The following is a 27,725-nucleotide window of genomic DNA, read 5'->3' on the forward strand; positions in this document are numbered from 1 at the left end:
AGCTCATGCTTGTTTTGATGACTGAGTGCATTTCCTGAGCCTGGGTAGTGATGCACTCATTCAGAAATCTTAAAGGGGGTCAGTTTTAATACAATTGTAGTAAACCACTCCCAGCAGAAACATCAGACAGATCACCATCCTTGCTGCTCTTTGTCACTACTACTTATAAATAGTATGCTTCAAAATGATGTGTATGTTCAAGTAAATGCATTCCCAAACACACAAGCAAAATTTCAGCCAAAGATCGACTGGCTCTTCAAGTACAAGCCCTCACATGTCATTCAGCTAAGAACAAATTACAAATCTAGATATAGAAGCTTGTGGATTTTGGAAATGAAGCTGAAGAGTTTCATGAGAACCTTAATTTCTCTGCTTTCATCACTTTTGACCGCTACCCCATTTTAGTAAATTGAAAATCCCCTTCTTCTCTGGAGACAGCCCCCAGAACCAAGTAAGAGAATGTTTCAGCCGTCGCAAGAGAGTCGAAGCCGTCCCAGGCGCTGTCCCGCAGGAAGCGCGGTCGCTCGGTAGCGGGCGGTCAGGCAGGAGAGGAGGAGGAGGGAAGCCATTTCCTACCCTGCCATCCCTGCTCCCGGCAGCCAAGAGCACGGAAATTGGTTCAGGAGTTTTCTGAGCTGGAGGCTCAGCCCCGGCACCGCCTGATCGATCAGGCAAGGATCGCACTTCTGCTTGAAGACAACACCACCTGTACGGACCAGCTCCACAGCACAGCGCGCGCGTGTAGGGGAGGGAACAAAAACCAATAAAAGCAAGCAAATAAACAACAACAACAAAAAAAATCGCAAACAACAAAAAAAGCCACCAAAGCCGAGCGTGCCCCAGTCACGGCCGCTGCGGACCGAAGCGCGGAGGGAAGCAAAGAGGAACCGCACGGCCGAGCGCAGCAGCAGCAGCTCCCACCTGCCGCCGGCCGCCATTTTGTGCGGGCGTCACCAGGCACCGCCCCCCCTCGGCTCCCCCTCCCCCGCCCGGCTCGGGAGCGCGCAGGGCAGCGGGGAGCGCGCACGCCGGCGGGGCCGGTCCGGAGGAGCCGCGGGACCCCCGGGCCACTGGCGCCATCATGTACCGCTCCAGCAGCGGCCGCTCCGGCCCTTCGTCCTCGTCCTCCTCCCACCGGCTGAAGGAGGGCGGCTCGTCGGCGTCCCGCGCCTCCCGCTTCAGCACATCGGGGCCGGGGCCAGGCCACGGCCGGCCTCCCCCGCCGATGCCCGCCGCCGCTTGCGCCGCCGCCTCGCCGCCGCGCTCCGCTTCGCCCCGTCCGCCGCCGCTTCGCCGCCACCGCTCCCCATCGGGCCACCGCGGGCCCTGCCGCCGGTCCCCCTCGCCGCACCGCAGCCGGAGGTTGCCATCGCCGCCGGGAGGAGCGGGGCTCGGCGGGTCCCGGGGCCGCCGGGGCAGCGAGCACGCAGACGGCAGCAGCAGCCGGGTAAATACTGCCGTGCACCGAGGGGGCTCGGTGCGGGCCCTGCCCACTCCCCTGGGGGCTGTCACAGCCACAAACTCGGCGCGGCCAGGTCCTTGCAAAATTACACCGGCCCCGGGCTCTCCCTGTGCGGAGGGAGAGCGGCAGTTTCCCCCCTATTCCTTAGAGAGCCAAATGGGGGGGGGAAAAAAAATACTGATTTCCATTTTAAGTGATGTTTTCCCACTCGTTTCCATTGCATTTTTATTTGTCTTACTGGCTAGAGCCATTTTAGAGAAGATTCGAAGATGATGCTTTTTGCTAAGGCAGAGGATGTAATTTTCCTCCATGTAACACATTGGGTTGTATTAGTACATAAATATCGTTTAATTTATGGGAATATAACTTTTTAGACAGCATGTTGAATGAGTAGTTTGTCTGAATTCTTCCTGCTGTCACGGCGGGCATACAAAGAGGACTGTTACTGATTTATGTCTTTGAGAGGTATTCTTTGGTAGGCACTGCTTTGTAGTTGAGGCTGTGCACAGGGTGTTCCAAATTTCTCACTTTGTCATGGCAAAATCTGATTTGGGCATGCGAAGCTCTGTTTTGGTATCTGTGCTAGGTGGCATCTTGGATGCAGACACCTTCCTAATAAATCAAAGTGTGAAGACTTTTTTTTTTTTTTTTTTTTTTTTTTTTTTTTTTTTTTAATGTGGGTGGGATTCGCTCACTTAGGTTTTCTCTTCTTGCTCCCTGATGCAGGGATTGTTTTGTCTGGTGACTCTGAGCTGTGATGTGTAGTGAGTTCATTGTGAGTTTGAACTACCGTGAAAGAAGAGATTTTCATACTGGGGTATTCTAGGCAGTGGTTGCATGATCACTCAATCCAGCACACATACAGTTGCAAAGAACGGTGTACCTGCCTTTCCCTCTTGCTCTGCAGTATATTCTGCCCTCTCCCGTGTGCTCAGGCATGGATTTGTGAGTTGCAGGGTGGGCTGATGTGAGGAAACAATGTAGCTGAAAGTCAGTTCAACAAAAGTGTGTTATCTTGCTGGTTCATTGCTTGGTGGAACTCCCAAGAGAGAATGGGGATTGCCCTTTCTTGTGGTGATATAGGTTCTTACTGGATTTCTTTGGAGATGCAGCCATAGAAGAGGTCACGAGTGATTGTAGTGACATTAAAATTCAGGTATTGGTGTTATTTCGTATTGCAAGGTGAGTTGCCCTGGAGATGCAGGAAGATAATGTTGTCTTGGACAGTTAAGCCAAGCCAGGCTAAGAAACTTGCCTCTGTCCGTTTGTCTTCACATGGTATTTCACCCTTATCTCCATCCTCTTTAGTTTCCTGTATGGTACCCTTGCAAATTGCATTACTAGTAACATCCACGATGAAAATAAGTAGTTTTTAAAAAGGAAATGTTTTTCTATCTGATTCATGTCAGCTTGTGTTGTGGCTTGATGGACAGTTGCATGTTCACAACTGATGGGTGGCAGCCTGGGATACGGGACATCACTTTCTTAAGCTGACATCACCATCACTCAGTCGCCCATTTCACTGTATCCACGATAGGCTGTGAACCTGTGCTGGCTGTAACTAAACTTTCAATGCTGACTGTGTTGGTGGTTCAGACTTGGAGAAATTTGATCTAGGAGTTTTGACTAGAAGCCTCACACTCCTTTTCATGGGGGGGAAGGCCACCAAAAACATCCACTTTATACAAACATTATTTTTGACAAATGCTGCTCTTCTAGTGTTACTTTACACCCTCCTGGCTCAAGTTAAATCAGTCATGTCAGCAAATTGTTGCAAAATAATGTTTTTTTTCTTGCCTGTTCTAACTTCAGAGAAGGATTGAAAAATTATTTATCCTAGAAATTAGGCGTTAGCTAATGCTGTACTGATGAGCCAAATGGATTTTTTGTTTATTTACAGGATTACTGCATTTAAGGAAAGCCCTTCTGTAGGAAGCAATTGTCACAATAAGAGATCTTGAGACAATTAAATAGAGTTCTTCAAGCTATATTGTGCTGACTCTTGCGTTTGCTAAAGCCCAGTGTAAGTAATTCTTAGAGTGTAACATCCACATTTTTTCCACGGAAGCTTTTGTCCCCCAACAGGTGTTTGACTGACAACTGACATTACTTCTTCTTCAAAAGTGATATTACAAAGCATAAAATACGAATATGTATGTAGGTTTTTTTTTTTTTTTAAAGTACCATTTACAAAAGTAATGCTAATTAGAGAAAGATAAAAGCTGGGATTATGCTGTCATTTTCCAAAGAGTGGCACTAAATGTGATGGAAACAGAGCAGACAGCAGATATGTTGGGTTATCATGACTGGTTGGGGTAAAGTTTTAATAAGATTTTTAGGATTTTATGACTTAAGACCCTCTCTTCTCTTCAGAAGCTTGAGAATATGAAATGTGCAGATATGGGAAGTTACACAAATAACTAATAAGTAAGTGGGATTTTGGAGTTGTCACTGAAATGACATGAGTTCAGACGCTCAAGGAAGAGGAATTTAGGTTGCAACAAGGAAAGAGGACTTGGAAGAGGGGAATATATGCTTAATGGTGGGAGATGTAATATGTAGAATGAAGACACTGATGGGATAAGTGCATGGGTTTGAAATGGAGAAAATAAATTTGAGTACAAGGTCCCTATCCTACATATGAATTGAGATATGAAAGCAGCAGCCTTGGAGATTTCTTACTGAATTTTCTTGTTTCTGGGAGTTGTTTTGGTTTGGTTTTTGTTGTTGTTGTTGTGATTTTTTTAAATTGTTATTATTTGTGAGGTGGATTTCATGCATTTCCAGGTTACAGCATTGTTACACATTTTGTTGTGCATAACTGGGACGCTGGCAGTGGAGCCATGTATTGGATGTTGTAGGTAGGGATGGTGTTAGTTTCTTATTAGCTGAGGAAAACTTTGTGGTGATTGGAAGAACATGGAGTGACAGCAAAGGTTTGGGGTGAGTACTGAGAAATGTAATGGAGGAGGGGAAGGTCAGGGCTTTACAGCGAGAGATTTTGGCAGACTTTTATTTGTTCTTGCAAGGCTGACACATATTGCTTTTATTTATCCCTGCTGACCTGCGTGCTTGTTCTTTTTAAAGGTTTGTTTTAGCTTCTTTGCTTTCTTGTAAGAAAATTGGCTGAGATTAGAGGACTGGAGCATGTGGGGTCAACAGAGGATGGAGAAATGACAAGCAGGTATGCAACCTGTTCAGTAATATGGCAGTGGTAACTGTGGTTTAGGTGACAGAACAGGAAGGGAGAAAAATGCAGTGCAGTCCACACATAGGTATGACTAGTGGTGGTGTTCAGTGCTCCAGATACAAAAACCTTTTAAAAGTGGAACTTCTCCAGTTTAAAAAAAATATATTAAAAAAACATGAAGTTCAAATATTTACTGCACTAACTGCTGTCTGTGGACAATTTGTATAGATCAGTCATAAGCAATCCAAACATCCCAAACATTCTTAATGTAAAGTATTTCTTTCCTTTGTCCGGAGTTTGTTCTGAGATGTAATCATCACTTCTCTGTCTTCAGTAGAGGTGATTGTCATCTGTATGCCCACAGTCTTGATGACAAGAAGATGGCCTTGAAGATAGTAATTTCTTGAGGCAGCCCTCAAAATTCAGTGCTACAACGGGCCCAAGTCAGAATGTGTTTGTATGAAACACATGCACCTCGAATATGTTGTATCTCAGCCAGGCTGTTACAGGATTGTATTGTGCTGGACAAGACAGTTGGTCTTCAAAACTAATTAAAGTGTGTTCTGATATATGCTGGGATTCAGCTTAATGAACAAAACAGAAATCACTAATATGTTACCTTAGAATAAAGCTATGTGCACAATGGATTCTAGTACAGATTTGTACTGCAAGTGGATTTTGTTAGGTAAACTTGTAAAGGAATTCTTTTGCTTCTGTTGGAGATTATGTACTGTTCCTTTGGTCTCTTGGAGGATTCAGCTGAACCTGCTGCATGTTCTCAGGGTGGATGTGGACAATTCAGTGCACCTGCTGCTTGCTACTGCAGTTTTCAGCAGTAAAAGCGGAGTGCAGTGCATGACTGGTTTGGCAGAACTGAAGCTGGTTCATAGCTTCGTGTTAGGCAGAATCTATATTGTGTTGGTTTAAAAAGCAAATCAAGTATCTCTGTCTTTAGGGAGTCTCACCTGTTTTTTATGGAACTCCCCTTAACTCTGATCAGTCCTGTGTTCCAGTGCTGTATTTTAGAATAATGTGAGGCATAACTAGTTAAACATAACTTACCAGTGATGGTGTTTTGTGTACTGTGTATGTGTATGAAGGAAGGTCTGTGCAGAGGCAATGAGCACAGGTCTTCTATGCTGTAGATTTTTCAGAGGCAACTTTATTTATTTTACTCTGGTTTATCTCTACCAGCTTTAAATAACGGTAGTGGGAATGTTAGACACCTATAGAAGGTGTTTCTAGTGGCATTGGTGTTTTTAGTATTATATTGTGTTTATCTGCTGAAAGCAGCATGAGGTGAGGAAAGCTGTTAAAAACATCACTGCTAGGAAAATCTTTGTTTACACTGGTTCATGTTGTTACTAAAGTTGTAAAGGGCCAGAAATCCAGACACTTTGTTCAGAAATTCCTGGCACTATTTTTTATGCAATGTTTATTTAGCTGCTTCTTCTCTACAAAGAAAGGAGAACAGCAGCAAATTTGGGACTTTGTGACTTTCTCTTTGGTTTTATATCTTCCAAAATGGTGCTTTATGAGTGTCTTTTTGCGTTGAAAATTTCTAGATAAGTTAAATATAGAGCATGTTATCAGCACCTGGGATGAGAAGTTAAATGCAGTCAATACCCTCCCCTTTCTTTAGTAACTAAATAGAATCAAAGTATTTGGAACAGTTGTTCCAGTTTGGTTTTTTAATTGATCCATCCCCCCAAGTCAAATTTATTAAGCAGAGCAGAATCACTTTCCTTTCTGTAGCTGAGATTAAAATCCCCTGATTGATGGGCTTGCACTCTTTCTTCAATTTACAGAGGCGCTCACCGAGTCTCCGCTCTGAGTCTTCCCTGGAACACAGTTTGCGGATTACTGTTGGTAATGACCGGTATTGCATTGGCACGCCGGAGCGAAGGAGGCTGCCTGATAGACTGGGCTCACCAATTGATAACCTGAGTGACAGGTACGGTCCTCTGCAGGTGGGGATTCACGTGGGTGAAACAGCATGGGAATGGCTCTACTGGATGAGCCCAAACATCTCATTAGCCCACTGAATGCCTAGGGAATGAGGGTAAGCATGTAGTGATGCTTCGCAGGAATATTCCCCCAGCCTCTCGCAAGTTGTGGTGCAGAGAATTCCTGAATGAAAGTCTCTGCCTGTGTAACTCAAAACAGATACTTCTTCTCTAATTTTTGTCAGCTGCTTCTAAATCCCATATAAACTAAGCGTGCACATCATATATTGCAGGAGGGAGTCTGATGTCAATCCCTCGGGTGCTTCCTTCCCCTTAACGGAGGGACGTCACATGGAGACACTTCATTTGTCATTTCACTGCTTCAGCCACCTTCTGTTTCTTATGAATCTACCTAGTCCTTATTTAAAGGAAGGTTGTTTAATATAAGGATAGTGTAAAGCTTCACTTTCCTCATTTATTGGGAGGAATTGTCTACTTTGCTGATTTTTGAGACTAGTCTAGAAGATAACTCTAAAGCAGCTTGAAGGAGATTATTATTTTGACTTTAAAAACCTTGCAGAAGAGAACATAGACAGTCTCATGCATTATAAAGGAAGTGTTAGAATTCTTAAGATCCCTTGACTGAAATTGGAAGGAAACAGTTAATGGAGAGAATTGTTTTGTGTTAAAATACTTCACTGCTGTGAACAGTGAAGTATAAATATTAGTAGATACAAGTAGGAACTCTTTGCCTTCAGTAGGAGAACCAGTAAAATCTGGCAAAAGAAAGAAAATCAGAAAACTGTGCAAATAATTCTCTTTGTCTTGAATTGCAAAATTAAAAATGGCATAGCTTGTGCCCTGGAGCATACAGTTGCACTTTCAGATCAGGGATAAGCATCCAGCACAGAAATAAACAATTACTACTTCCATTTTTTATGCAAATATCATCAACTTAAAAAAAAGAAAAGATGAGAGAGAGGGAAGTGAGCAAAATAAATTAATTTCCTGTCTTTCTCAGGTGTGAAGCTAAGTTTCAGCAGCGTAGAAAACAAAATGAGAGTTTGTGTAGACAACAAAATTAGTTTGGTTTTTGGTACTGTCACTTTTATGCCTTTAACTCAGTTCTCTTGGCTTCAATGTCTGATTTGTAAATCCCCTGTGCAGTCTGCAGTCTTCTAAATGAAATGAGTGGATATGCTCAGGGAGAGTACAGTGGTTGGAAGGAAAAGGAAGTGATATGTTGGGAAGTGTCACTTCTCTTGCAAATTAGGAACATTTGAGGACAGGGGGTGATGGTGTTTGTCCCATTGCTTCATGTTCTCCGGTGAGATTTTAGATTTCACCTCTTCTATGGTGCTGATGCATGGTTAGAAGTAACATCACGTATAGCACAGTTTATTTAACGTAAGAGTGAGAAATCACAAAAGTTGACTTCTTTATTACAGAACCCATACATATGAAACAGAATGGTAAGAATAGACTCCAGAGAACGTTTAAAAGTGACAGATGAGTTAGAATGAGAAGAAAACAAAGTGAGACTATGTAGACTTTAAGTGATTTCCCTGTATTTGTAGTGTAAGTACACAAGAACTTCATGTTGTTACATTTGCTTTTTTGTTTGTTTGTTTGTTTTGTTTTGTTTTGTTTTGTTTGTTTGTTTGTTTTGTTTTTTTGTTTAATCTGTGCTGGCTGCACTTTTCTGAGTGATGCCCTTTGTCCAGAAGCTTGAAGTATGTGACAGCCAAGTCACATGTTAACTTTTCCTAAATCATCTAGGTACTACTTTTGAATTCTAAGTTTCTTCACTGCTAGCCATTTTATTTGTTTTCAAAAGACACTTGGTATTTGGTTAAGGGCATTGTTTGTCAAGTATTTTTCATCATGTATTTTTTCCCCTCCCTGAGAGGCTGCCCTGGTATTGGAACACTGACTTTATATCTATCACTGGGCTGTAAAATGGTCCTTATTGTTACTACTCTTATCACATTTTTATTTTGCATGTGGTATGTTCTCATTCTAATAAAAAAAAAGGCAAAAGAAAAAAGTGTTTCCTGAAGATGTCTCCTCAAATTTTGAAGTAATTGGAGCAAATAATTCTGAATTTAGTTATTCTCAGCTATTTTTGCTAACTACTCTGGTATTTCAAGCAGTCACTTTGACACATTATTCTCTGTAATTTATAGGGCCTTGGGAGAGTAGAGATGTTCATTAGTCTATAAAGGAAATAAAATACCAAAGGAGGGAAATCAGAGAGGCTTTTAGAGTCTCCTGCAGCAGTGGATTTTCAGGATGCCCGAGGAGACTTTCTAAAGGTGTGTGTTCCCATGCAGGTCTGTCCTAAAACATCTGTAAGAACTTGCCCCAAGTTTCTAGGGAAGCTGGTCTCCTGCACAAGTCTAAATAGGCACACTGAATGCTGCTGACTGTGTCTTCAAGGTCCCCTAAGCAGCTTCAGTCTCCTGCTTGGACCAATAAGTGCATTTTTGTCTTCCAGAATCTCAGCCTGTCAAAGTGAAAAACAAATCTTTTTCTCTCTTCCCATCTTCCATCTGTCCAGCTCTCAGTATTTTTAAGACATTCTACTACTATTTGAGCTGGCACAAGCTATGGAGAGCATCCCACCAATTCTTGCATCTGAGATTAATACAAAAGATAGACCAAATCACTGCAGAGACTTGGTCTGCATTAAGCTGTGTTCTGAAATAGCGTTTTTTGGCATGGTATCAAGAATAACAGTTGGCCTGAATATGAGCAGCTCATCTGACTTCCTATTCAAAGACTGTGTATTAAAGTGGAGTCCTGATGATTGCTGAAAGCAGAATACCACTATTTATTTCTATTTCTGTGTATGTGAACAAACATGCCAAAAAGTAAATTACCTTATGCTAGTTGTAGGTCTCTGAGGCATCATGTGTGTGTAGTCTGTGGTCTGTTTTCCATCTTTGAAACTTCAAATTCCAGTGATTCATGGATTCTTTGTTGGTGAAGGAATTGGGATGGTCACAGTGGTACCACCTTGTATCCTCTCTCGGGGATGCAGTAGCCAGTAGTGGACATCACTGGCTGAAAGCATCCAAACCATTTAAGAGGGATGTAACTCTGTTGGACTGTATGCACAGAAAACATGTTTCAAACAATCCTGTAAGGCAAGTAATCATTTTTCCCACAGCTGTATTTAATTTTCAGGTTTTAAATTTGCATTTTAGCTGTTCAAAGTGTATTTGGAATGTCTTGATATTTTTAAATACAGTAGATCTGTTGTTTCTTTCTTTCCAAAGTATAATTAAAAATTCCTGTGCTTTGTCACTCCAGTCAGAGTGTTTGAATTGTAGGTGACAGCTGTCAGACATGCATCTAAATAATTTTATTTGCACAAAAATCAGCTGAAGGTATATGGTGAAACACATCTGTTGCTCCATCAAGTGTGTCCATGCAGCTTGCACAGGTTTAGCAGGCTTTCAGAAAACGTCCCACTGGGAATAGACATACCTTTATGCAGGCTGTGAAAACAACATTTATTTATGAAATTTAATTTAGCTATTTGTAGATATTTTTGTGCTTTTGGAGGAGGATGTGTGTAGTTTGCTTTGGGATATGTGTAGTTTGCTGAAAACTGGAAAGATGCCATTCAACACAATGGATACAGGTGCATGCCAGATTTGTTTTATGTGTTGGACTGATGAAGTATCTAATAAATGCTTTGCAATGATGCAAGGTAAAGTGAAGGTTTGTGTGGATTTTGTTCTTAAATATGCATGTGTAAACTATGAAAATACCCAAGAAAAAGACTTTGTCTATGCATCTCTGTATCTTTGTTATTCTTTAGTCTGTTGTGAAAAACTGGGGCTGTAATTTATTTGCAGATTTTTTTGAAGATGTCTTCTGGCATGGCTTGATTTGTCCCTTCTCAAATCTACAGAGGGACCTTTTTGAGTAGGAGGATGTGATTTTTGTGGATTCAGGCCATTATACATAGTTTATCTCAAATTGATTCACTCAGGAAAGAGTCTTCTGTCTCATTGATGTCACTTAGGGAGCACATTTTGTTTCTTGGATGATCTTGCTAGATTTTGAAATATCACTGAGTAAAACCAGCAGCTGGTAAATTTTAAAGAAAAGTCCCAGAAAAGTTTTTAGGAAAGAAAAAGGCCATAGTTTAAAAAGTATCCCTAATTGTAGGTGTCTGTAGGAATTGGTCCAAAAGTAGATATTCCAAGGAAGAAGCTGGTTATTCTGATGCTGTGACAGCTGCACATCCACTATGTGTAATAATGCAGGGGCTGGCACAGAAGAATGGTACCATTACACTTAATCTCCTTGGTTTATAGATACCAGAAACTGTGCTTCCTTTTAGTTATGGGGTTCATGTGATTAGTGACAGTGCTGTCTGCATATCTGTTGCAAAAGAAAATGTTGATAGAATTTGTGGTCCTTGTCCACAGCTGAAGATAAAAAGAGGATCTGGTTGCACTTGCCAGTGTGAAACTGAATTATACCTTGAATAATTCATAGGAAATCTGACCTTGGCATCTTACTGGGAGAGGCGAGGAAAGGGATTGTGGTCTGAAATACAATAGTAAGAGTTTTTTAAAACGTGTAGTCTCTCACATTCACAGAAATGAATCCATCCTGTCAATTTTTCAAGGCTCTTATTCCTCAGTATGAGTTGAATTGTTCATGTGACTGTGTTTGCAGGTAACTTCCTAGGAGGGATGTACAGTACTATTAAAAATAAAAGTCTCCCTCTCTACCGTGCCTTTTAAATACATAAAATGTTGGTTCTGTTTAGTGAGGGAGATGTCATTTTGAAACTGGTTTGGAAATTTGTTACCCTTGAGTAGGAGTTGTTTACTCTGATTCAGGTACTTCTATTCTGTGTTTCTCTCACACAGGGATGATATGGCTGACGGTCCAATATTCACCAGAGGCCTCACATGTTCTCGTGGCCTTGAGAGATACCCAGAACATGAAGATCAGCCTTCAAGTCCCTTCATTCCGAGGCACGATGAAGACTACCGCAACCGAGATGTTTTCCTCCACCGTTCAGATTACAGTCCACACTATGGCCGTCGGGAGGAGCTGCCTCGTGGATCTGACAGAGATGGTGACAAACTGAGGAGATCCCCCTACCCACTGAGGGCAGAGGAGAGGGGACGAGAAATAAAGCGTCCACGGTATGAAAAGGATGAGAAGATGCATGGTGTGAGTGGAGAGCATCAGGGTTTCTCATCAGGAACACGAAACTACCGCAGGCGAAGCCGCAGCCGTAGTAGAAGCCTGAGCCCGTCGTACCTGAATGAAGAATTCCGAGAGCTTGACCGTGCAAGGAGGAAAAGAGAAGAAGAAGAGCGCAGTAGAAACTCGAATCATGATGTTTCAGGCACTGGCTACACGATCCCTGGCCTGACTAACACACTACAGACTTCTGAGCCTCGGTATACATACAGGCCTGAAGAAATCCCACCCATGCCCAAAAAATCTATTTTGAAGAAACGAATAGAGATGGAAGTAGAGTCTGCTGTTCAGGTTTGGGCTCTGTGTGTCTGTCTGTGTGCTTCTACTTTCCAAAACAGTTACTTCATGATACAGAATGTTAGTTTGATTTCCAAAATAGGAAAGCCAAATCTTTGTCTCCCTTTCCTTAAGAGGACAAGTATCTTTCTGCAGGGCGGTATAAGTTTGAAGTGGGTTAGAAACTTTAAATGGTTACGGCACAAAATGTCTTTGTGGAAATTCAGCCCATGATGCAGAAATCTGGGCCAATTTTCATAGAAAAGCTGACTCTCATAGTACCACAGGCAGTCAGGATATTGATTGAAGCTCTTCCCCGTTGCAGTCTCTTTCTTGTTTCTTTATAGAGAACTGCCTAATGCATCCTCAATACCTCTGTTTGAAAACAACTTTTAAATTTCCTTATTTTTTTCCCTTTGAACTATAGACTGGGATCAGCCCTACTTAATTTGTACCAAACCTATACCAATTGAGTTTCAAAATTAGAGCAATGGACAGATAAGTGGCTGTGACTACTGTGATAAACTGACTTTCTGTATTTTCACACATCACTTTGATTTTGCCTGTTTTACTGATCAGTGTTGGTTTGACAGTGACATATTTATCTCAGGAGTGCTTAGATACTGTGCATCCCATCCCATACTTATTACTGGAAATGCTATTTAATATGGCATTAATTATGAATATCTGAAGAAATGAATATATGAGAATTACCCCAGTGCAGTAGCTTTTATATGACTTAAGGTATTGAAATCCTATGTGACTATGACTAAACTCAAAGCATATCCAAAATGATGTAACAGGGTTTCAGTTTAAAATTGTCAGTTCTTATGCTTGCAAAAGTTTTGTGAAATATAATTGTGATTTTGTGTGTTCTCTGAGATAAGCATTCATTGTTGGACATTGCATTCCAGAATTATTGGGCAACTTGGTTTGTAATATTCTGTGTTCTCTTTCAACTGCATATTGTCTCTTCTAACACTTTTATTCAGCTGTGAACTCAAGGAGAAAAGAACACGTTCCTTTGTTCTGTGAGGTGCATAGTGCTTTAGCAGTAAATAGTATCTTCTCTCTTTCAGCCCGAGGGCTTTTCAAGCAGTCCAGCCCCCAGCAAGGATCTTCCTCTTCTTTCTAGTCAGTCTTCTTTGCCCCAGAGCAACAACATAGCTCCTTTTGCTTCTGAAGTGGAAAACTTTCTCAAAAGGTTTAACAAAAGCTCTCTTGTGGAGTCTTCAAACAAGGAGTTGTGTGAAGGTTTGTGTGAGTGGAACCCACTCTCTGGGCCTCCCAAAGACACTTTGATGTTTGAAGAGAAGTTTGGAAGCTTCTTAAGTCACAAAGAAAAAGTAGAACCCAAGTCAGAGCCCACTGATCGCCATACTGACTTCCTGCTGCCTCATGAGAGGGCCAGTCAGGATGGCAGTGGTTTCTCCCGAATTCTGGGCATGATGGCTGATTCTGTCAGTGCTCAGGAGAAGAGGAGGCGTAGCTTTCCTGACATTGAGGATGAAGAGAAATTTCTTTATGGTGATGAGGATGAAGAGACCAAAATTGAATCTGTCCCCGCAGAGAAGCCCCCAGTTAGTTGTAGCAATGAGATAATAATACAGAAAATGAGCCCACCTCCTTCTCCTGCTCCAGCTGTCAAGATGGATCCTTTAGAAGAGCCAAACGCAGAGTATGCAAAGATCCACGACTTACTCAAAACCATTGGACTTGACATTGGTGTTGCTGAAATTGGAAAACTGGCTGTTCGTACCCAGGAGCGCCTTCATGGCAAAAAGCCGGCATCTCGTTCTCCGGATCGTCGCTCTTCAGACACCCGCAGACTGGACGCCTGGGAGCTGCGCCGCAGCCGCAGTGACACTCGTTCTCCTGAGTCGGGCCAGCAGCGTTCAGCGTCACCTCCGGGCTCTTTCCAGCAGCCTAAAGATGCGTCCTCTCTTCAGAAATCAGACTATACGAAGAACAAGCCAGTGGGACAGGAGATACCTCCACATGCACCAGAACAGCCTCTTCCTTCTGTCTCTCTCATTCCTTCAATTCCACCAACTCCTGCTGGTTTGCCACCTACACCTACTTCTGTTTCCCAGTACCAAATTCCCAGCTATTCCCACTACACTGCTGCTCAAATGCCCCAAAACTATCCCACTCCCACAATGGCTCCTCCAGGATATGATGCATATGGGCACTATATGGCCTATGCAGCCCCTGGCTGGCCCATGTACCCCACTGCCCAACAGCCTAATCCTACGCTACCAGAAGCTCATGGTCTTCTTACTATGGCCATGTCAGCGAACCCCACACGTCCCAATCTCCGGGTAATTGAGACAGTCTCTCTGGGAAAGGATGTCCCTGATGTAAAAAGAGATGGTTCTGTGCTTGTTCAAGTCCCTACCACTCCTTCTCATTCCAAAGCACCCCTTCGTCTGTCGTCACACCCTCTCAAAAATACCACAGAAAGGATGTCGGATGAAAAAAATCGGGCAGCTCAAAAGCAGAAGGTATGTTAGGTATTCTGATACTTCAGAATGTGTTGGATTACATGATTGGTGGGGTGGAAGCTTTTTCTCTTCAGGTGCACCTTTTATTTTTTTTTTTTCTGAGTTGCTCCAGTTTAACCCTCTGCTCCAGTTTAAAAATAGTTTGACCTAGTTTACTTCTGTTAAAGATTTCTAAGCATTTGTCTGTATTAATCGGTGACACTTGTAAAAAATGCATTGTAAATCTCCCGAAGTTGTATGCCATCAGCTATGGCAGAACAGATGAAATCAAAAACAAAGTTGAATTTCTTTGAACCAGCCAAAATCTTACAGAGAAAACACATGGTGGCCACAGCTTGGCTTTATTCTGGTGAAATTTAGATATTGAAATACCTGAAGATATCTGGGGATATGTAAAAATCTGAAGGGACAGTGTAAAGAAAATTAAATGGCTTTTTTCACTGATGTCCAGTGGCAGAACAAGACACAGGAGGCACAAATTAAAACACAGGAGCTCCATCAGGACATGCTGCATTGTACAAAATACCATGGTTATACCTGTATTAGACATTCTTAAATACACTCTAAAGGATATCATCATTCACCATCACATACAACCTTCCCTCTACATTTATATTAATTCTCTTACAAAAATCACAAAATGAGAAGAATTTAGGGGAAACTACCTGGCAGCTCTGACACCAGTTCAGGTCATACGTGTTAGTGTTTTCCTCTTTTAATTATCTTGGTTTGTACAATAATTAGAGAGTAGTGGGGAAGAATGTATTTTAAAATAGGAAACTGTACTTACACAACTGTCAAAGATCTGGATGATGCCCAAAAGTTGAGTTTTCAGACTGGCGTCCACTTGGTCTTTATTGTTAAAATAAGGGCACAGAATTATTTGCGTATGAGGGGGCAATTAAAAATCATCTCCTTCCAACTCCACTGCCATAGACAGGGACACATTCCACTAGACCAGATTGCTCAGAGCCCCATCCAATCTGGCCTTGAAGACTTCAGGGCTAGAGAGTCCACAGTCTCTATGGGCAACCTGTTTCCATGCCTCACCGTCCACCTTGTAAATAAATGCTTCCTTTATATCTATTTTAAATCTGCCCTCTTTTAGTTTGAAACTGCTGCCACTTTTCCTGTAACTACAGACCTTGGTAAAATATCTGTACACATTTTTCTTTCAAACCCCTTTAGGTATGGAGGCTGCAATATGATCTTTTATTATAAGAGCCTTTTCTTCACTTGTATGAAGTGCCACATCAGCAAATAAGTGAGCTTACACTTCTTGTAGGAATAATAATTTCTTCAGCTGACATAGCTAAAATTTTGTTCTTAATGAAATTTAGTAACTTTGGAAGAGCTCTCTTGGCTAAAGGTGTGTGGTTTTCTTCTGCCCTGACATACCTTGGTAGCTCATTTGTGCATCTTGGTAGAACTTCTAAGGATTTGTCTGCACTACAGAAATCTTTGTCTTGGGCTTAGTCCACTGGGTTTTTGCTGGGATGACTTGGAGTATAAAAATTGGCATGCTCCACTTGATGCCCCCATGCTGCAGAAAACTCAGAAGGAGAGAATGGTGCTTTGATGATTAAAAAAATAGCATACAAAACCAAAATAATAATAATTTAAAAAACTCCTTATGTTGTTAAAGATGTAGCTTAACTGTGTTGGTAGAACTACTTCAGGAAGGATTCAGGGATCCTGCCAACGTTGACATTGCTATAGTAGAAGAGATTGTCTAGGGAAGTCAAGATCACTTGTTTGTTAAGGGAAGAGTCTATAGTAAGATTTAAGAGCCTTGTGAAGGTAAAAAAAAGGAATTTCTCTCTTGAAAAATGAAGCTGGAAAAGAAACTGAAAGAACTTTTCAGATTTCATTTTAGCATATTGCTTTGTTTCCTTCTATAAGAATAAATGAAAACCAATGAAAAAAGAATTTGTGAGCTCCTCATGCCACAGTTTACCTTATTGAACAAGAAACAAATTTCATCCTGATGTTTCATGTCAGATTGAAGCACACCTAACTATGAGCTAAAATGGGTCAGAGTCAAAGCAGGAGGCAAGGTGAAGGGCTGTGAAGGGTGATGGAACATGCTAGCTGTAGAGATTCTACATGAGTTTTGAACAACCATTGTCATTGATCTTGATTTGCCCTGTAGAAGATAGTCAGCTGTGCCTAGGGACCTTGGGAAGTGGTGCAACAAACAGAGCAGTTTAGAGGAATACACTGCCCAAAAGAAAAAAAAAAATCCTACAAACTGGGTTGAGGCATGACCACACAATACACTTATTTTCAGATACAGAGGGAGAGGTGTATTTATTGTGTTAAAATACTCAAGAACATTTTGGGAATAGCGAGGAGTGTTCTCTGTCTGGAAAGCTGAGTTCTTCCTGTCATTCTTGCAAGACTGTTAAACTTGTGTTGGGAAGAGAAGAAAATCCAGACACCTTCCAATTTATTTAGGTGATAGAAGAGAGAGAAAAACTGAAGAATGATCGAGAAGCACGGCAGAAGAAGCTTTACTATCTCAAGACTGAATTGGACAGGCTTCGTAAACAGCAAGGTAAAGTGCGTTACTACCCTCCCAGCCCCTGCTTCTTTTTTCTCCCCCATTAGGATGTGTCACAAGTCCTGGTATCTAACAGGAGAAGGAGGACCAAAATAAGAATAGTCCATAATGTATTTTCATACTCCTGGCAATGCACAACTCTTGAAAAAGCAGTGACCTAGTTACTATATTAAGATGAATTACATCAAAATTTGAGCAGTTGCTCTTCCATCTTCTTGGCTTGATAAGCTAAAGGAATTGTACTTTATGCATTTTAGTGCTTCTTCAGAAGAAGTGAGAAATAGTGACTGAAGATGTTATTGTGCATTTAAATTTTTCATGAATCTTATCTGGAGATGGGAAAGTTCTCTCAAGAGAGCTAATTTTTTGTGTCTTTAAAATTTTTTCGTCCGAGTAAATACTTAATTCCCTCACCTTTATAAAATTATAATTTCAGGTTAGAATAGGCAATTTAACTTTTGCTTGTTTTGTCACACAGGGAAATAGTGATTATAAATTGATACTCTGGAGGTGCCTCTCTTAGGCTGTGTGTTATGGTAGTCCCTATAGAGGCATATCATGCAGATTTAGTGATGCTGTACCTGAGAGTCAGTTCCATCTTTACAACTTTATAGCGAAGATTTAGCCATAACATTTTATATTAGTATTTTACTTGTTGCTGGAATTATTGTACAGATCTAAAGTCAGTTTTCCTGCTGCATTTCTGACTCTTCTGCTTCCTTAATTGGCTCAGGCGAGATGTTGAGGAAAAAACGTCGTGAGAAGGACGGACACAAAGACCCTTTGTTGGTTGAGGTGAACAGATTACAAGAGAATATTATGAAGGAAATTGCAGAGCTACATAAAGAATCTGATGCGGCTGACAAGAAGCAGTCTGAGCTTGACAAAGTAGCACAAATCCTGGGGATTAACATATTTGAAAAACCCCGGAAACCATCTGTGGAAACTAAAGATTCCTCAGAAAAGAACAGCAAGTCAGAAAATGCAAAAGGTGTAGAGAAAACATCTTCCTCCAACAAGGTAAAGTCTTAAAGTTTGTGTGCTAATGAGTTTCCCACTAAGAGAAGAGGGCACTGGGGAGACAGCTAGTCCCAAACATTTACTAAAGGATCATTTGATGTCATTTATTACCACATCTCATACACTGGCTTTGATGGTGCATACAGGTGAGAGTCAATGTATCAGTGTATATAATGTCCCTCAGGTTTTGTGCAATTCAGCACCACTTACTGTTTTTTATCTTGGTATTGTTGAGATGTTGGTTGGATTGAACAGTATCATGATTGTGTGTAGCTGTTTGGGCTCAATACCATACCAGGAGGACAGACTTTTTTTCTCTACATATTTTCTGTCATGGCCTTTCTGGGAGGAGTGTTTATAGCAGCAGTGCTCTCTGAAAGTTGGGAGCACTTCTCACTGGGTAATGATAGTAACAAACCACAAGACTTAAAGATGATGGTCAGCATAAGATGTTTTTACATATTTATACATATGTTCTCTCTTAAGAAATGTCAGTTCAATATGGTCTCTCTGACATGGTCTGTACTACTCTGTGCTGGATGTACCAGAACAGGCTTACTGCATTCCAGAAGATAGTTTTACTTTCAAAGTAGGATGGATACTACCATCTGAAAGGTTATGCTTGTGTTCAGGAAATCAATTATCCTGCTTTTCAGATGTTTATTCAAATATGTAACAGAAATAGCTAATGGGAAATTGTAGATTAATTTTATGTAGATCTTAGCATATATATTTTTTTCAGGGAGGAAGATGTTGGTAGGGTAAGAGGTATAAGGAAAACTGAGAGGGCACCTCATCAGTTTATCTGAAGGGAGGATGTCAAGAACGTGGAGCCAAGTTCCTCTTCTCAGTGGTGTCAAGCAATAGGCAATGGGCAGAAACTGATGCACATGAAGTTCCAGTTGAATGTGAGGAAGAACTTCTTAATTGTTTGGGTGGCTGAGCACTCAAACAGATTGCCCAGAGAGGTTGTGGAGTCTTCCTTACTGGAGATACTCCAGTACCATCTGGACACAATCCCGTGCCGTGTGCTCTCGGCTGACCCTGCTTGAGCATGGAGGTTGGACCAGGTGACCCACTGTGGTCCCTTCAAACTTTACCCATTTTGTGATTCTGTATTTCCTCCAAAGCCACTCAAATCTGTTTATCCTGTAAAATTTTCCTTTTGCTTTATTGTGGTCTGAGAACTCATTAGATATCTTGAATTTAAAGACTTGCTTTTGGTTTTTTGTTGTTTCTTGAAACATCTCTGAAGTTTACTGTCCACTTACTTGAACAAATCGTTTGCTTCAGTCACCACTTTATAAAACTAAAGTAGGCAAAAATATTTGTTAAGTCCTACATTGCATTAAGTTATATTGTTTTCTTTTCTTGAGATATGTGTGAATATATTTCTCATTACTTTAATTTGCATTGTCTGTGTCGTCCAAACCCATAATGACTTGATCTCCTTTTCATAGTTCCTTATTTTAACATGGAAAATTGTGAGTCCTGGACAGGAACATTTAATATTTTTATACATATGTAGGCACATAGGACATGGCCTTTAGCCTCTAAAATTCATGTTGTAGTTCTGATTAATTTTTTTTCATGAAAAGAAAGATGGTGCTGGCCTTTCAACACTGAGATTGGTTGACTTTGCCAACCTGAGGGCAAAAGCCTTTGCCTTTCTGCTTATTTGCAAGGCACCTTGTGGTCCCTTGCTGCTGACCCTGTGTCTGTGTGTTGTAGTTACACAGTCAGTGCAGAGTGTTACTGTGCTAAACAGACAGGCTCTAAACAGTAGCAAATTATAAAGGCATCTTTGAGCTGGGGTAACGCACAAACTGGAGTTAAGAGTGGGATGAGAAGCATTGTCTTTTTAAAGTTTTGATTGAGATAGTATTTTTATAGGTGTATGTCTATAAATAACATAAACATTGATGCTTGTGTGACATTGTGAACATCCTTCCATGCACCTCCTGCAGATCATAAGTTGATCTCATTGTTCAAGAGAATGTATGCTATGTTCTTGCTGACAGAATACATGCAAATATTCATTGGGTCACTTCTTATTCTGCTACCAAGAACTAGATTATATTGGGATATGGCTATCTGTGGGGTGCATAGTGGCCTGGCTGTGTCTTCATTCTTTGATTTACAGTGCATGTTGTGGGGAGTGGTGTTAAGGAATTTAAAGTAAGGCAGATGTTATTTGACAATTTTCAATCTACTTAAATAAATTTGTTCAGTGCTGGTAGTGAATAACTTGGAAACATGCAATGAACTAGAGTCTGCTAAATTAACATGCTGTTCTTTCCAGACTGCCTTGCAAAATGATAACATGATGGACTTTATGCCATTGAAAATGTAACTCAGAACTCAAAATACATCTAGTACTATTGTAATCTAAATTACCAGGGCTCATTAATGGTATATTTCAGATAATACTTGTTTTGCTACAAGTTTAGTTTAGTATTAATTTTGGATAGAGTTCTGAAATGTCTGCATATCACTATATGGTGTCTTTCTGTACAGATCAATGTAAGTGCAAACATCATATGTTTAAATCACAAGATCCTTCACCCTATATGCTTAGGTAATTAACAAAATGCCATCTTTCTTTTATTATTAAGCAATAAGTTTTCTGGAGAGTTCAGGAACACTCAAATAATCTGATAAAGATTAGATGATAATCTGATGGAGTTAAATACTTGTAGTCACCTGATTTTTGCTTCCTTTTCCATTCTGCTTTCATCCAAGCTACTTTTACAGTTACTTCTGAATACCTCTAGGGGAACCATTTGAGGTCTTCTGGGCACTGTTTGGCTAGTACGGTAAATTGGAACTGTTATGTGAAACCAATAAAGTTGGTTTCACTGTTATGTGAAACCAAAAGGGTGCATGCCACAGGGAATTTGTTCATTTGGTTCCTTGATTACCTACAACCATCCAGCCATTACATCTGGGACCCTTATTGGAAACTCTTCACTGCAGCCACGCAGCATCTTAGTCGGCAATACCAGCTCTCTGAAACAGTGGAATTAACCTGGGCGCTGAAAAGCAGGTGATATATTTTTTTTTGTGTGTATGGCTTCTGCTGGAGGCAGGTTCTGAGTTCTAGAGCATTTTGTCTGTCCTGCCTTGTCTTAGAGAAGTGTTTCCTTCTGTTCAATTTAGGAATCAAAAACTACTAATGAAAAATCGAGAGGTAGAAGCCCGAAGCCTGCAGAATCCTCTTCACAGTCCTCCAAACATCCTTTCCAGTTGGCCAATATTTATGAATATTATGATGCAGGGAACCACTGGTGCAAAGACTGCAATACCATCTGCGGGACCATGTTTGACTTTTTCACACACATGCATAATAAGAAACACAGACAGGTATGTTGCAGGCTTCCTTCACTAAGTGCATTTCATATTGCTATGAATATTAACACTAAAACATACATCACAGAACTACATTTTACAAGAGAACCTGAAGTAATAACGAACCCAAGAAGTAACTTATCGAATTCTTTTCCCCTAATGTTGGACTTGAGCAGTTGTACAGCTACTGGTGTATTCCAAATAGTCTAAATGGGGCCTGTGTTCAGTTTGTTCGGTTGCCACTTGTGTTTCACATGTTTACCTGTTATTTGTGGCCATTTATATTTTACATTTTTCACAGGTTATTTTGTCATTGTAAATTGCAAAATGGGAGGGAAAGGAGAGGAAAATTAGTTGTTGTAAATATTTGCACATTGATTTTAATGTTCAGTGTTCTAAAAGAATATTAAAAAGGAAAAAAACAAGTGTACTTGCCTTGCTAGTGTAATATATGAGCCTATATACCTCTGTCACTGTGCAAATAGACCCTGGATCCTTACAACAGACCTTGGGCATCGAAGACCCAGAGCGAGACCAAACAAGAGTCCATAAAACGCATTGATAAGATAACGGTTCCTGCCAAAGGTATGTTAATTTTTATTAACTTGCCTGTCATCCCTCTTTGCCCTCCAGCAAGTCCCACTTGCTCAGAGAAAGGAATTTTCAAAACTTCACCTTGGTATAGCAGCATGTATAGATACTGTATTATTAGGAAAAAGGCAAATTATTTAGTTTCTTGACTGTTCTTTTGGAAAAGGTCTTGAAGCAAGAGTGTAGGAAAAGTGTGGTTTCTTCTCTTTTTTGAGATTAGTTTTTTATTTTGTATATCAGTTGTCTTTCAGTGTAGTTCTGAAGTAATTTTAGCCAACATATTAGAATTCAGAGCATTACCACAATAGTTGGCAGTGTTTGGGTAGATCTTGCACAGTATTCCACACAGTCTTGTAGTACACTTTTCCATTCAGTACATTTTTAGCAGAGTTCTTCCTGAAAATTGACCGATAAGTACTTGTTATAGTGCAGATACAGAGAATCTGAGACAGACATATGGAAGAAGCTGTAACTGAGTTGAAAATTATTATAGAACTTAAAATATGAATGTCTAAAAGGCCTGCCAGTGATCAACTCCTTTTACATATTTCTACTAGTGCCCACTAAAGAAGAATCTGCGGTGTCCTAGATAACTGTAGCAGTTATCTAAGGATGCAGTCTTGCTGAACTTCAAAGAAAATACTTGTGTTCTCTTTATAAACCAGGTATTTAGTATTTCAGCAGACTATACCACAAAGATGGAAAATAGATCAAGGCTGTAGGAAATGTTAACCTACTTGAATACTCAATTACCTTAATATGATGGAGAGCACTTAAATCTTGAACCATAGTAATAAACTTCTTCACTTTGCATGTTTTTTCCTGGTGGTGGTGGTTCCTGTGTAACTGTAAAGATAGCAGCATTAACTGTTCCAAAAAGAACATTACTGGAGGTTTTGCTGTTGTTCTTTGACCAACTTCGTTAAGAGCTTGGCATTTATTAGGTTTTGTTTCTCTGATAATTTTCTTTGGCCTTTTCAGGCTCTGAGTTTCTGATTCCCATCACTGGATATTATTGCCAGCTCTGTCATGAATTTTTTGGAGATCAGATCTCAGCAGAGCAGCATGTGAAAAGTCATCCCCACAATGAAAAGTATAAGGTTGGTAACTGATGTACTAGGAAAGAGACATTCCCTAAATTAGGTTCCGTTTGTTCTGTCTTCCTTTCCTGAAGAATGACATTTAACTCCTTGGAGTGTATGTATTTGGTTATCTTCACTACATTCTACTGAACTAAATAAGCAGAACTTCCCAGTACACCAGAACATAGATATTTTATCTGCATGAAGCTGAAACATGTCTACTGTAAAGTAACAACACTGCTGCATGCAGTTTGTAGTACCTCAGTTTCTTGGTAGGAAAAAGTTCCCTGTTCTCTTAGTGTTGAGATGGCACTTACTGAGCAAGTCAAAATTGTCAGAGACCTGCATTAATTTATTTATTTATCATGGAAATGGTGGCTAAAATGTTGCTGTTTATTTCCACAGAAATACATAGATGAAAACCCACTCTATGAAGAGAGGAGAAATCTAGACCGTCAAGCTGGATTGGCTGTAGTTCTGGAAACAGAGCGCAGGCGGCAAAACGAGCTGAAACGGAAACTGGTTGAGAAACAGAAGGAAGAAAAGGATGAGAAAACCCCAAAAATAATAAAGAAGGAGGAAGTAAAGAGCATCCCAGAGTCTGGAGAAGGGAATAATGAAACTCAAGGCAAAACAGATACTTCTGGGCGAAAAATAGGTATCACAGTAAAGCTAAAGAAGGAAGAGAAGACAGAGGAGAAGAAAGAAGAAAAGAAAGAGGAATCTAAAAAGGAAACACCAAGCCAGACCTCCTTTGGGAAATTCAGCTGGAAAAAGACTGAGAGAGAGGATAAAACCCCAGGAGCTATTGCAAAAGAAGAGAATACAGAAGGAAACAAAGAGGAGAACAAGTGTCAGTCTGTGAAATCCCATATCAAGCCCATTGAAATCAAGCTCTCTGGGAAAACTGTTATTCCACACACTAGCCCATGGATACCAGTTGTTTCCACACCGATACCAACAAAAATTCTCCCCAATCTACCAGTCCCCACCATGATTTTCAGGAAGTCTAGTACTGCAACAGTTAGTAAACCACCACCTTTGAACACCTTTTTATCCATAAAATCCTCTGGAACTACCACCAAACCACTGCCAGTAGTAAAAGAAACAAATGCAGATCTTCTACTGCCTCCAGAAATCATATCAAAGGCTTTTGGAGGAGAAGAAGTAATTTTAAAAGGCTCAGAGGAGGATTTGAAAGCAGCAGAGAAAAATGAGTCTTCTCAGACAGCAGATAGACTACCTCCACCTCATCCTCCACCAGCAGTCCAGCCGGCATCTCTCATCCCCGCAGATGAAGTAGCTCCAGGTGTGTCTGAAAGTGAACAGACAATGTTGGCAATGCCTGTGAGACCACCACCACCTTCAACTGCTTTCAGTGAACAAGCAAAAAAGATAGAGAAACGAAATTCTTGCTTGGCCACAGCCAATGCTAAAGATCTCTATGATATTTTCTATAGTAGTGGTGGAAAGGGTTCAGCTGACAGCAAGCTTGCAAGTTCTGCGCTTCCAAATGGAGAAAACCTTAACATAACAAAACCTGCAGATTTATCTGCAAATCACAGAACAAATAGTAGTTCATCCTCATTGAAAGAGGATTCTGAGAATGTGGATTCTTCACAGTGTAATAATCAAGTCACAGGGAGTTTGGTTCCTGTTGAAAATCAGGCTGAAATGAACAAGAAATCACTTCAGCCTCACCTATCAGAAATGTCAGTCACAGAATTACCAGAAAAAAAACCTGTTTCTGGTATCCAGATGCCTGCAGAAATTGGACTTGTTGATACAGGAGGTGGAGAGCAGGCAGGCAGTCTGGAATTCTGTGCTCTACAGAAAACTGAGGTCCAAGAGAAGGTTGGACAGGAAGACGGAAATAAAACTCCACTTACAAACACAAATGTTCCTAGTACCTTGGAGACAGAGATGAAAGACTGGGAAATAAAAGCACTAAAGCCTAAGCATAGCCTACACCCAAAGACCTTGTCACCTGAGATACAGAACGAAATTCAAAGTTTGGGAAGTTCCCATTTGGTAGAGAAAAAGTTAAATGATAACTGTAGAACTCACTCAGAAACTGATAGTCCAGACTTGGTCTGGGGCACTTCCAGAACTAGTAATGGAAAAGAACAGATAGTCACAACTGATTCTTGTTCTGAAAGTGGTTGGGATCTATCAAATACTCCAAATCCAGAAATAAAATCTGGTTCTAATGAGGTTAATGCTTCAGAACTGACAGAGGGACAGACAGAAACGAAAAGTACCCTATTAGAAGCTCAAGAAAAAGTTCAACCTAAACCTTCAGGCCATACCATGTTAGATAACCAAACCCAGAAGCAGGGAGTTGAACAGTTAGTCACTACCTGCTCAAACATTGTTGAACTCAGATCCAGTCTAGAATTAGTAGCTGAAAATGAAAAAAAGTCATTAGGACACACTGGATCTGATGCAAGAGCATCAGATAGTCTTCTTTTCAAGAGACCGTCAGAGGATGTGAAACACATGAAGACTCCCTCCCAGAAAGCAGACCTTGAATTGAAAAGCACTGATTTCAATTTGGTAGGCAATAAGGTAAAACATGAATGTTTCGGCATCCTTTCAGAAGGACTTTTAAAGGAAAATACAGAAGAAGTCACAAAAATAGGAACCATTGCTTCCATTAGGCTGGAGTCCAGTAAACTTAAAAAACTGGGCATTGAAAGAACAGTGAATGAATCAGAGATTACTGATTTTGCTACATTGACTTCTGGTAGTTGTGAAGATAAAATTTGCACACGGATTTCTCAGAAACCTATGCTGCAGCCTGGATCACAGACCTCAAATAGTGACACTACAGAAGTGGTCATGCCAGTTCTAGAAATGCAGGGCATTTCTCCCACGTCTGAGATACTTGTGCCAGTGAAGGACAGCAAAGGTGGCACTGTTGAAATGCTGGCACTGAGTTGTGACAGAGGCAGCACAGAAGGTCAGGCATCTGGGTGTGTGGAAACTTTAATGCCTGGGCTCAAAGAAACACATGGGAAGGTGGGTGGCTCAGGAGGCAAGAGAATATGCACCATCCAGAGCAAGAAGACTGAGCAAACAGAAGCTCCTGACAGTAGTTTGGAAGCTACAGTGAATTCAGGAATTGCTGAAAGCATAGCAGAAAGCCCGGTGGGTTGAAGTAAACCCAGCCAGTCCCAATATTTGAGGAGCCAGAGCTGGGATTATGTATATGGTTTTTGTTTGTTTTTCTTTTTGTTCCAACTGAGAGTTTTGGGTGTATTTTGCATTCTGTGGTAGGACTTGACTAAAGTGAAACATAAATCATCAGAAGGCAGCCACATACTTTATTCTGTACATAATTAATTGTGTAAAATGTTTTTTCATGTGAATTTTTTTTTGCCAATTTCTTTTCTACACTCTGCTATTAAAATGGAATCTTGTTTATAATGTGTACGTCTTCTTTATTTTGGGGTCTTTTATTCTTTGACCATTCCTGGGTGATTTCCAGCTCACCCAGTTTGTGTCAGTAGCACTCTGAGTAGCCCAGCTGCTGAGACAAGCTCAAGAACAGCAATTTAGAACTGAGGAAATGGAGACTTGCAGAAGACCTAAACTGAAAATTTCTTTGAACTGTAATGCATGGGTTTGTTTACTTTTGTTGTTTGAAATGCAAGAATGTGTTTAGGGTTAATTTTGTCTGTTTATCTGTCTCTGTGATTTGTAATTACTGTTGTATTACATCTGTACTTAAGGTGTTTCACTGTATTGTATAAGCACATGTATGGATGCCACATCACTAAGCAAGGGGAGAAAATCTGTCCTGACTGGCTTTTGGAGAAGAAAACTAATCGGTAAGGCTCTGTGGCCTGACACCTGGACCAGACATATTGAGGTCACTTACGTGATTTGAAATGGGCTTTCTTTCATTTTATTGTGATCCAGTAACTATTTGTGTTAAATCATTTAGCAGCTGACCAGCTCTGAAGAAGTAGAAGATCAGAACCCTGGTGTCAGGAATTGGACTCGCTTCATGTGACACAGACACATGCATGCCTACCCTGAATGGTCCTTGAGCTATTGAGTGTGATGGTTCACATTTGTATAGCTTGTTAAAGACTAAAGTATTAAATGTGTTTCCTTGGATAAATATAACATTTTTATTTGTAAATTGTTTTAAAAAATAAACATGGAGGTCAACAAGGCTTTCTTTTTGGTTTTCTTTTTTCCTTAACTCAGTAAAAGTGGTTTTTTTCAATTAGTTTCTGACGCCTGTAGTAGTTGATAAAATTGAGAAACTGTAGAGGATGAAGATACTCAACAGTTAGCCTGCTCAATAAAAACCAGTTTATTCCCAGCTGAAATCAATGGAAGAACTACTGCCAACATCATCAGTGGAAGCTTGTTTGAAGTCCTGAACCCTGCATAAAACCAGAGCTGGGGCATCAGGGAGGGACCCCAGCAGAGCTTGAATTTCTGTTATCAGTACTTGCACATGGACCTCTGGAAAAGGCAAAATCACCATT

General features: G+C 40.7%; 1 protein-coding gene across 1 annotated transcript; it reads left to right on the forward strand.

The window, feature by feature from the left end:
* The first annotated feature begins 1,081 nt into the window (after positions 1-1,081).
* Positions 1,082-27,404, forward strand: ZNF318 (zinc finger protein 318). The gene is made up of 10 exons (XM_053938393.1): positions 1,082-1,447; positions 6,461-6,606; positions 11,494-12,127; positions 13,192-14,616; positions 17,074-17,173; positions 17,913-18,199; positions 21,359-21,562; positions 22,033-22,132; positions 23,120-23,238; positions 23,626-27,404. Exons 1-10 carry the CDS (start codon positions 1,082-1,084, stop codon positions 26,377-26,379), a joined length of 6,135 nt encoding a protein of 2,044 aa, XP_053794368.1. The 3' UTR covers positions 26,380-27,404.
* Positions 27,405-27,725: the final 321 nt, after the last annotated feature.

Source organism: Vidua chalybeata, chromosome 3, assembly GCF_026979565.1.
Source record: "Vidua chalybeata isolate OUT-0048 chromosome 3, bVidCha1 merged haplotype, whole genome shotgun sequence".
Taxonomy (NCBI): domain Eukaryota; kingdom Metazoa; phylum Chordata; class Aves; order Passeriformes; family Viduidae; genus Vidua; species Vidua chalybeata.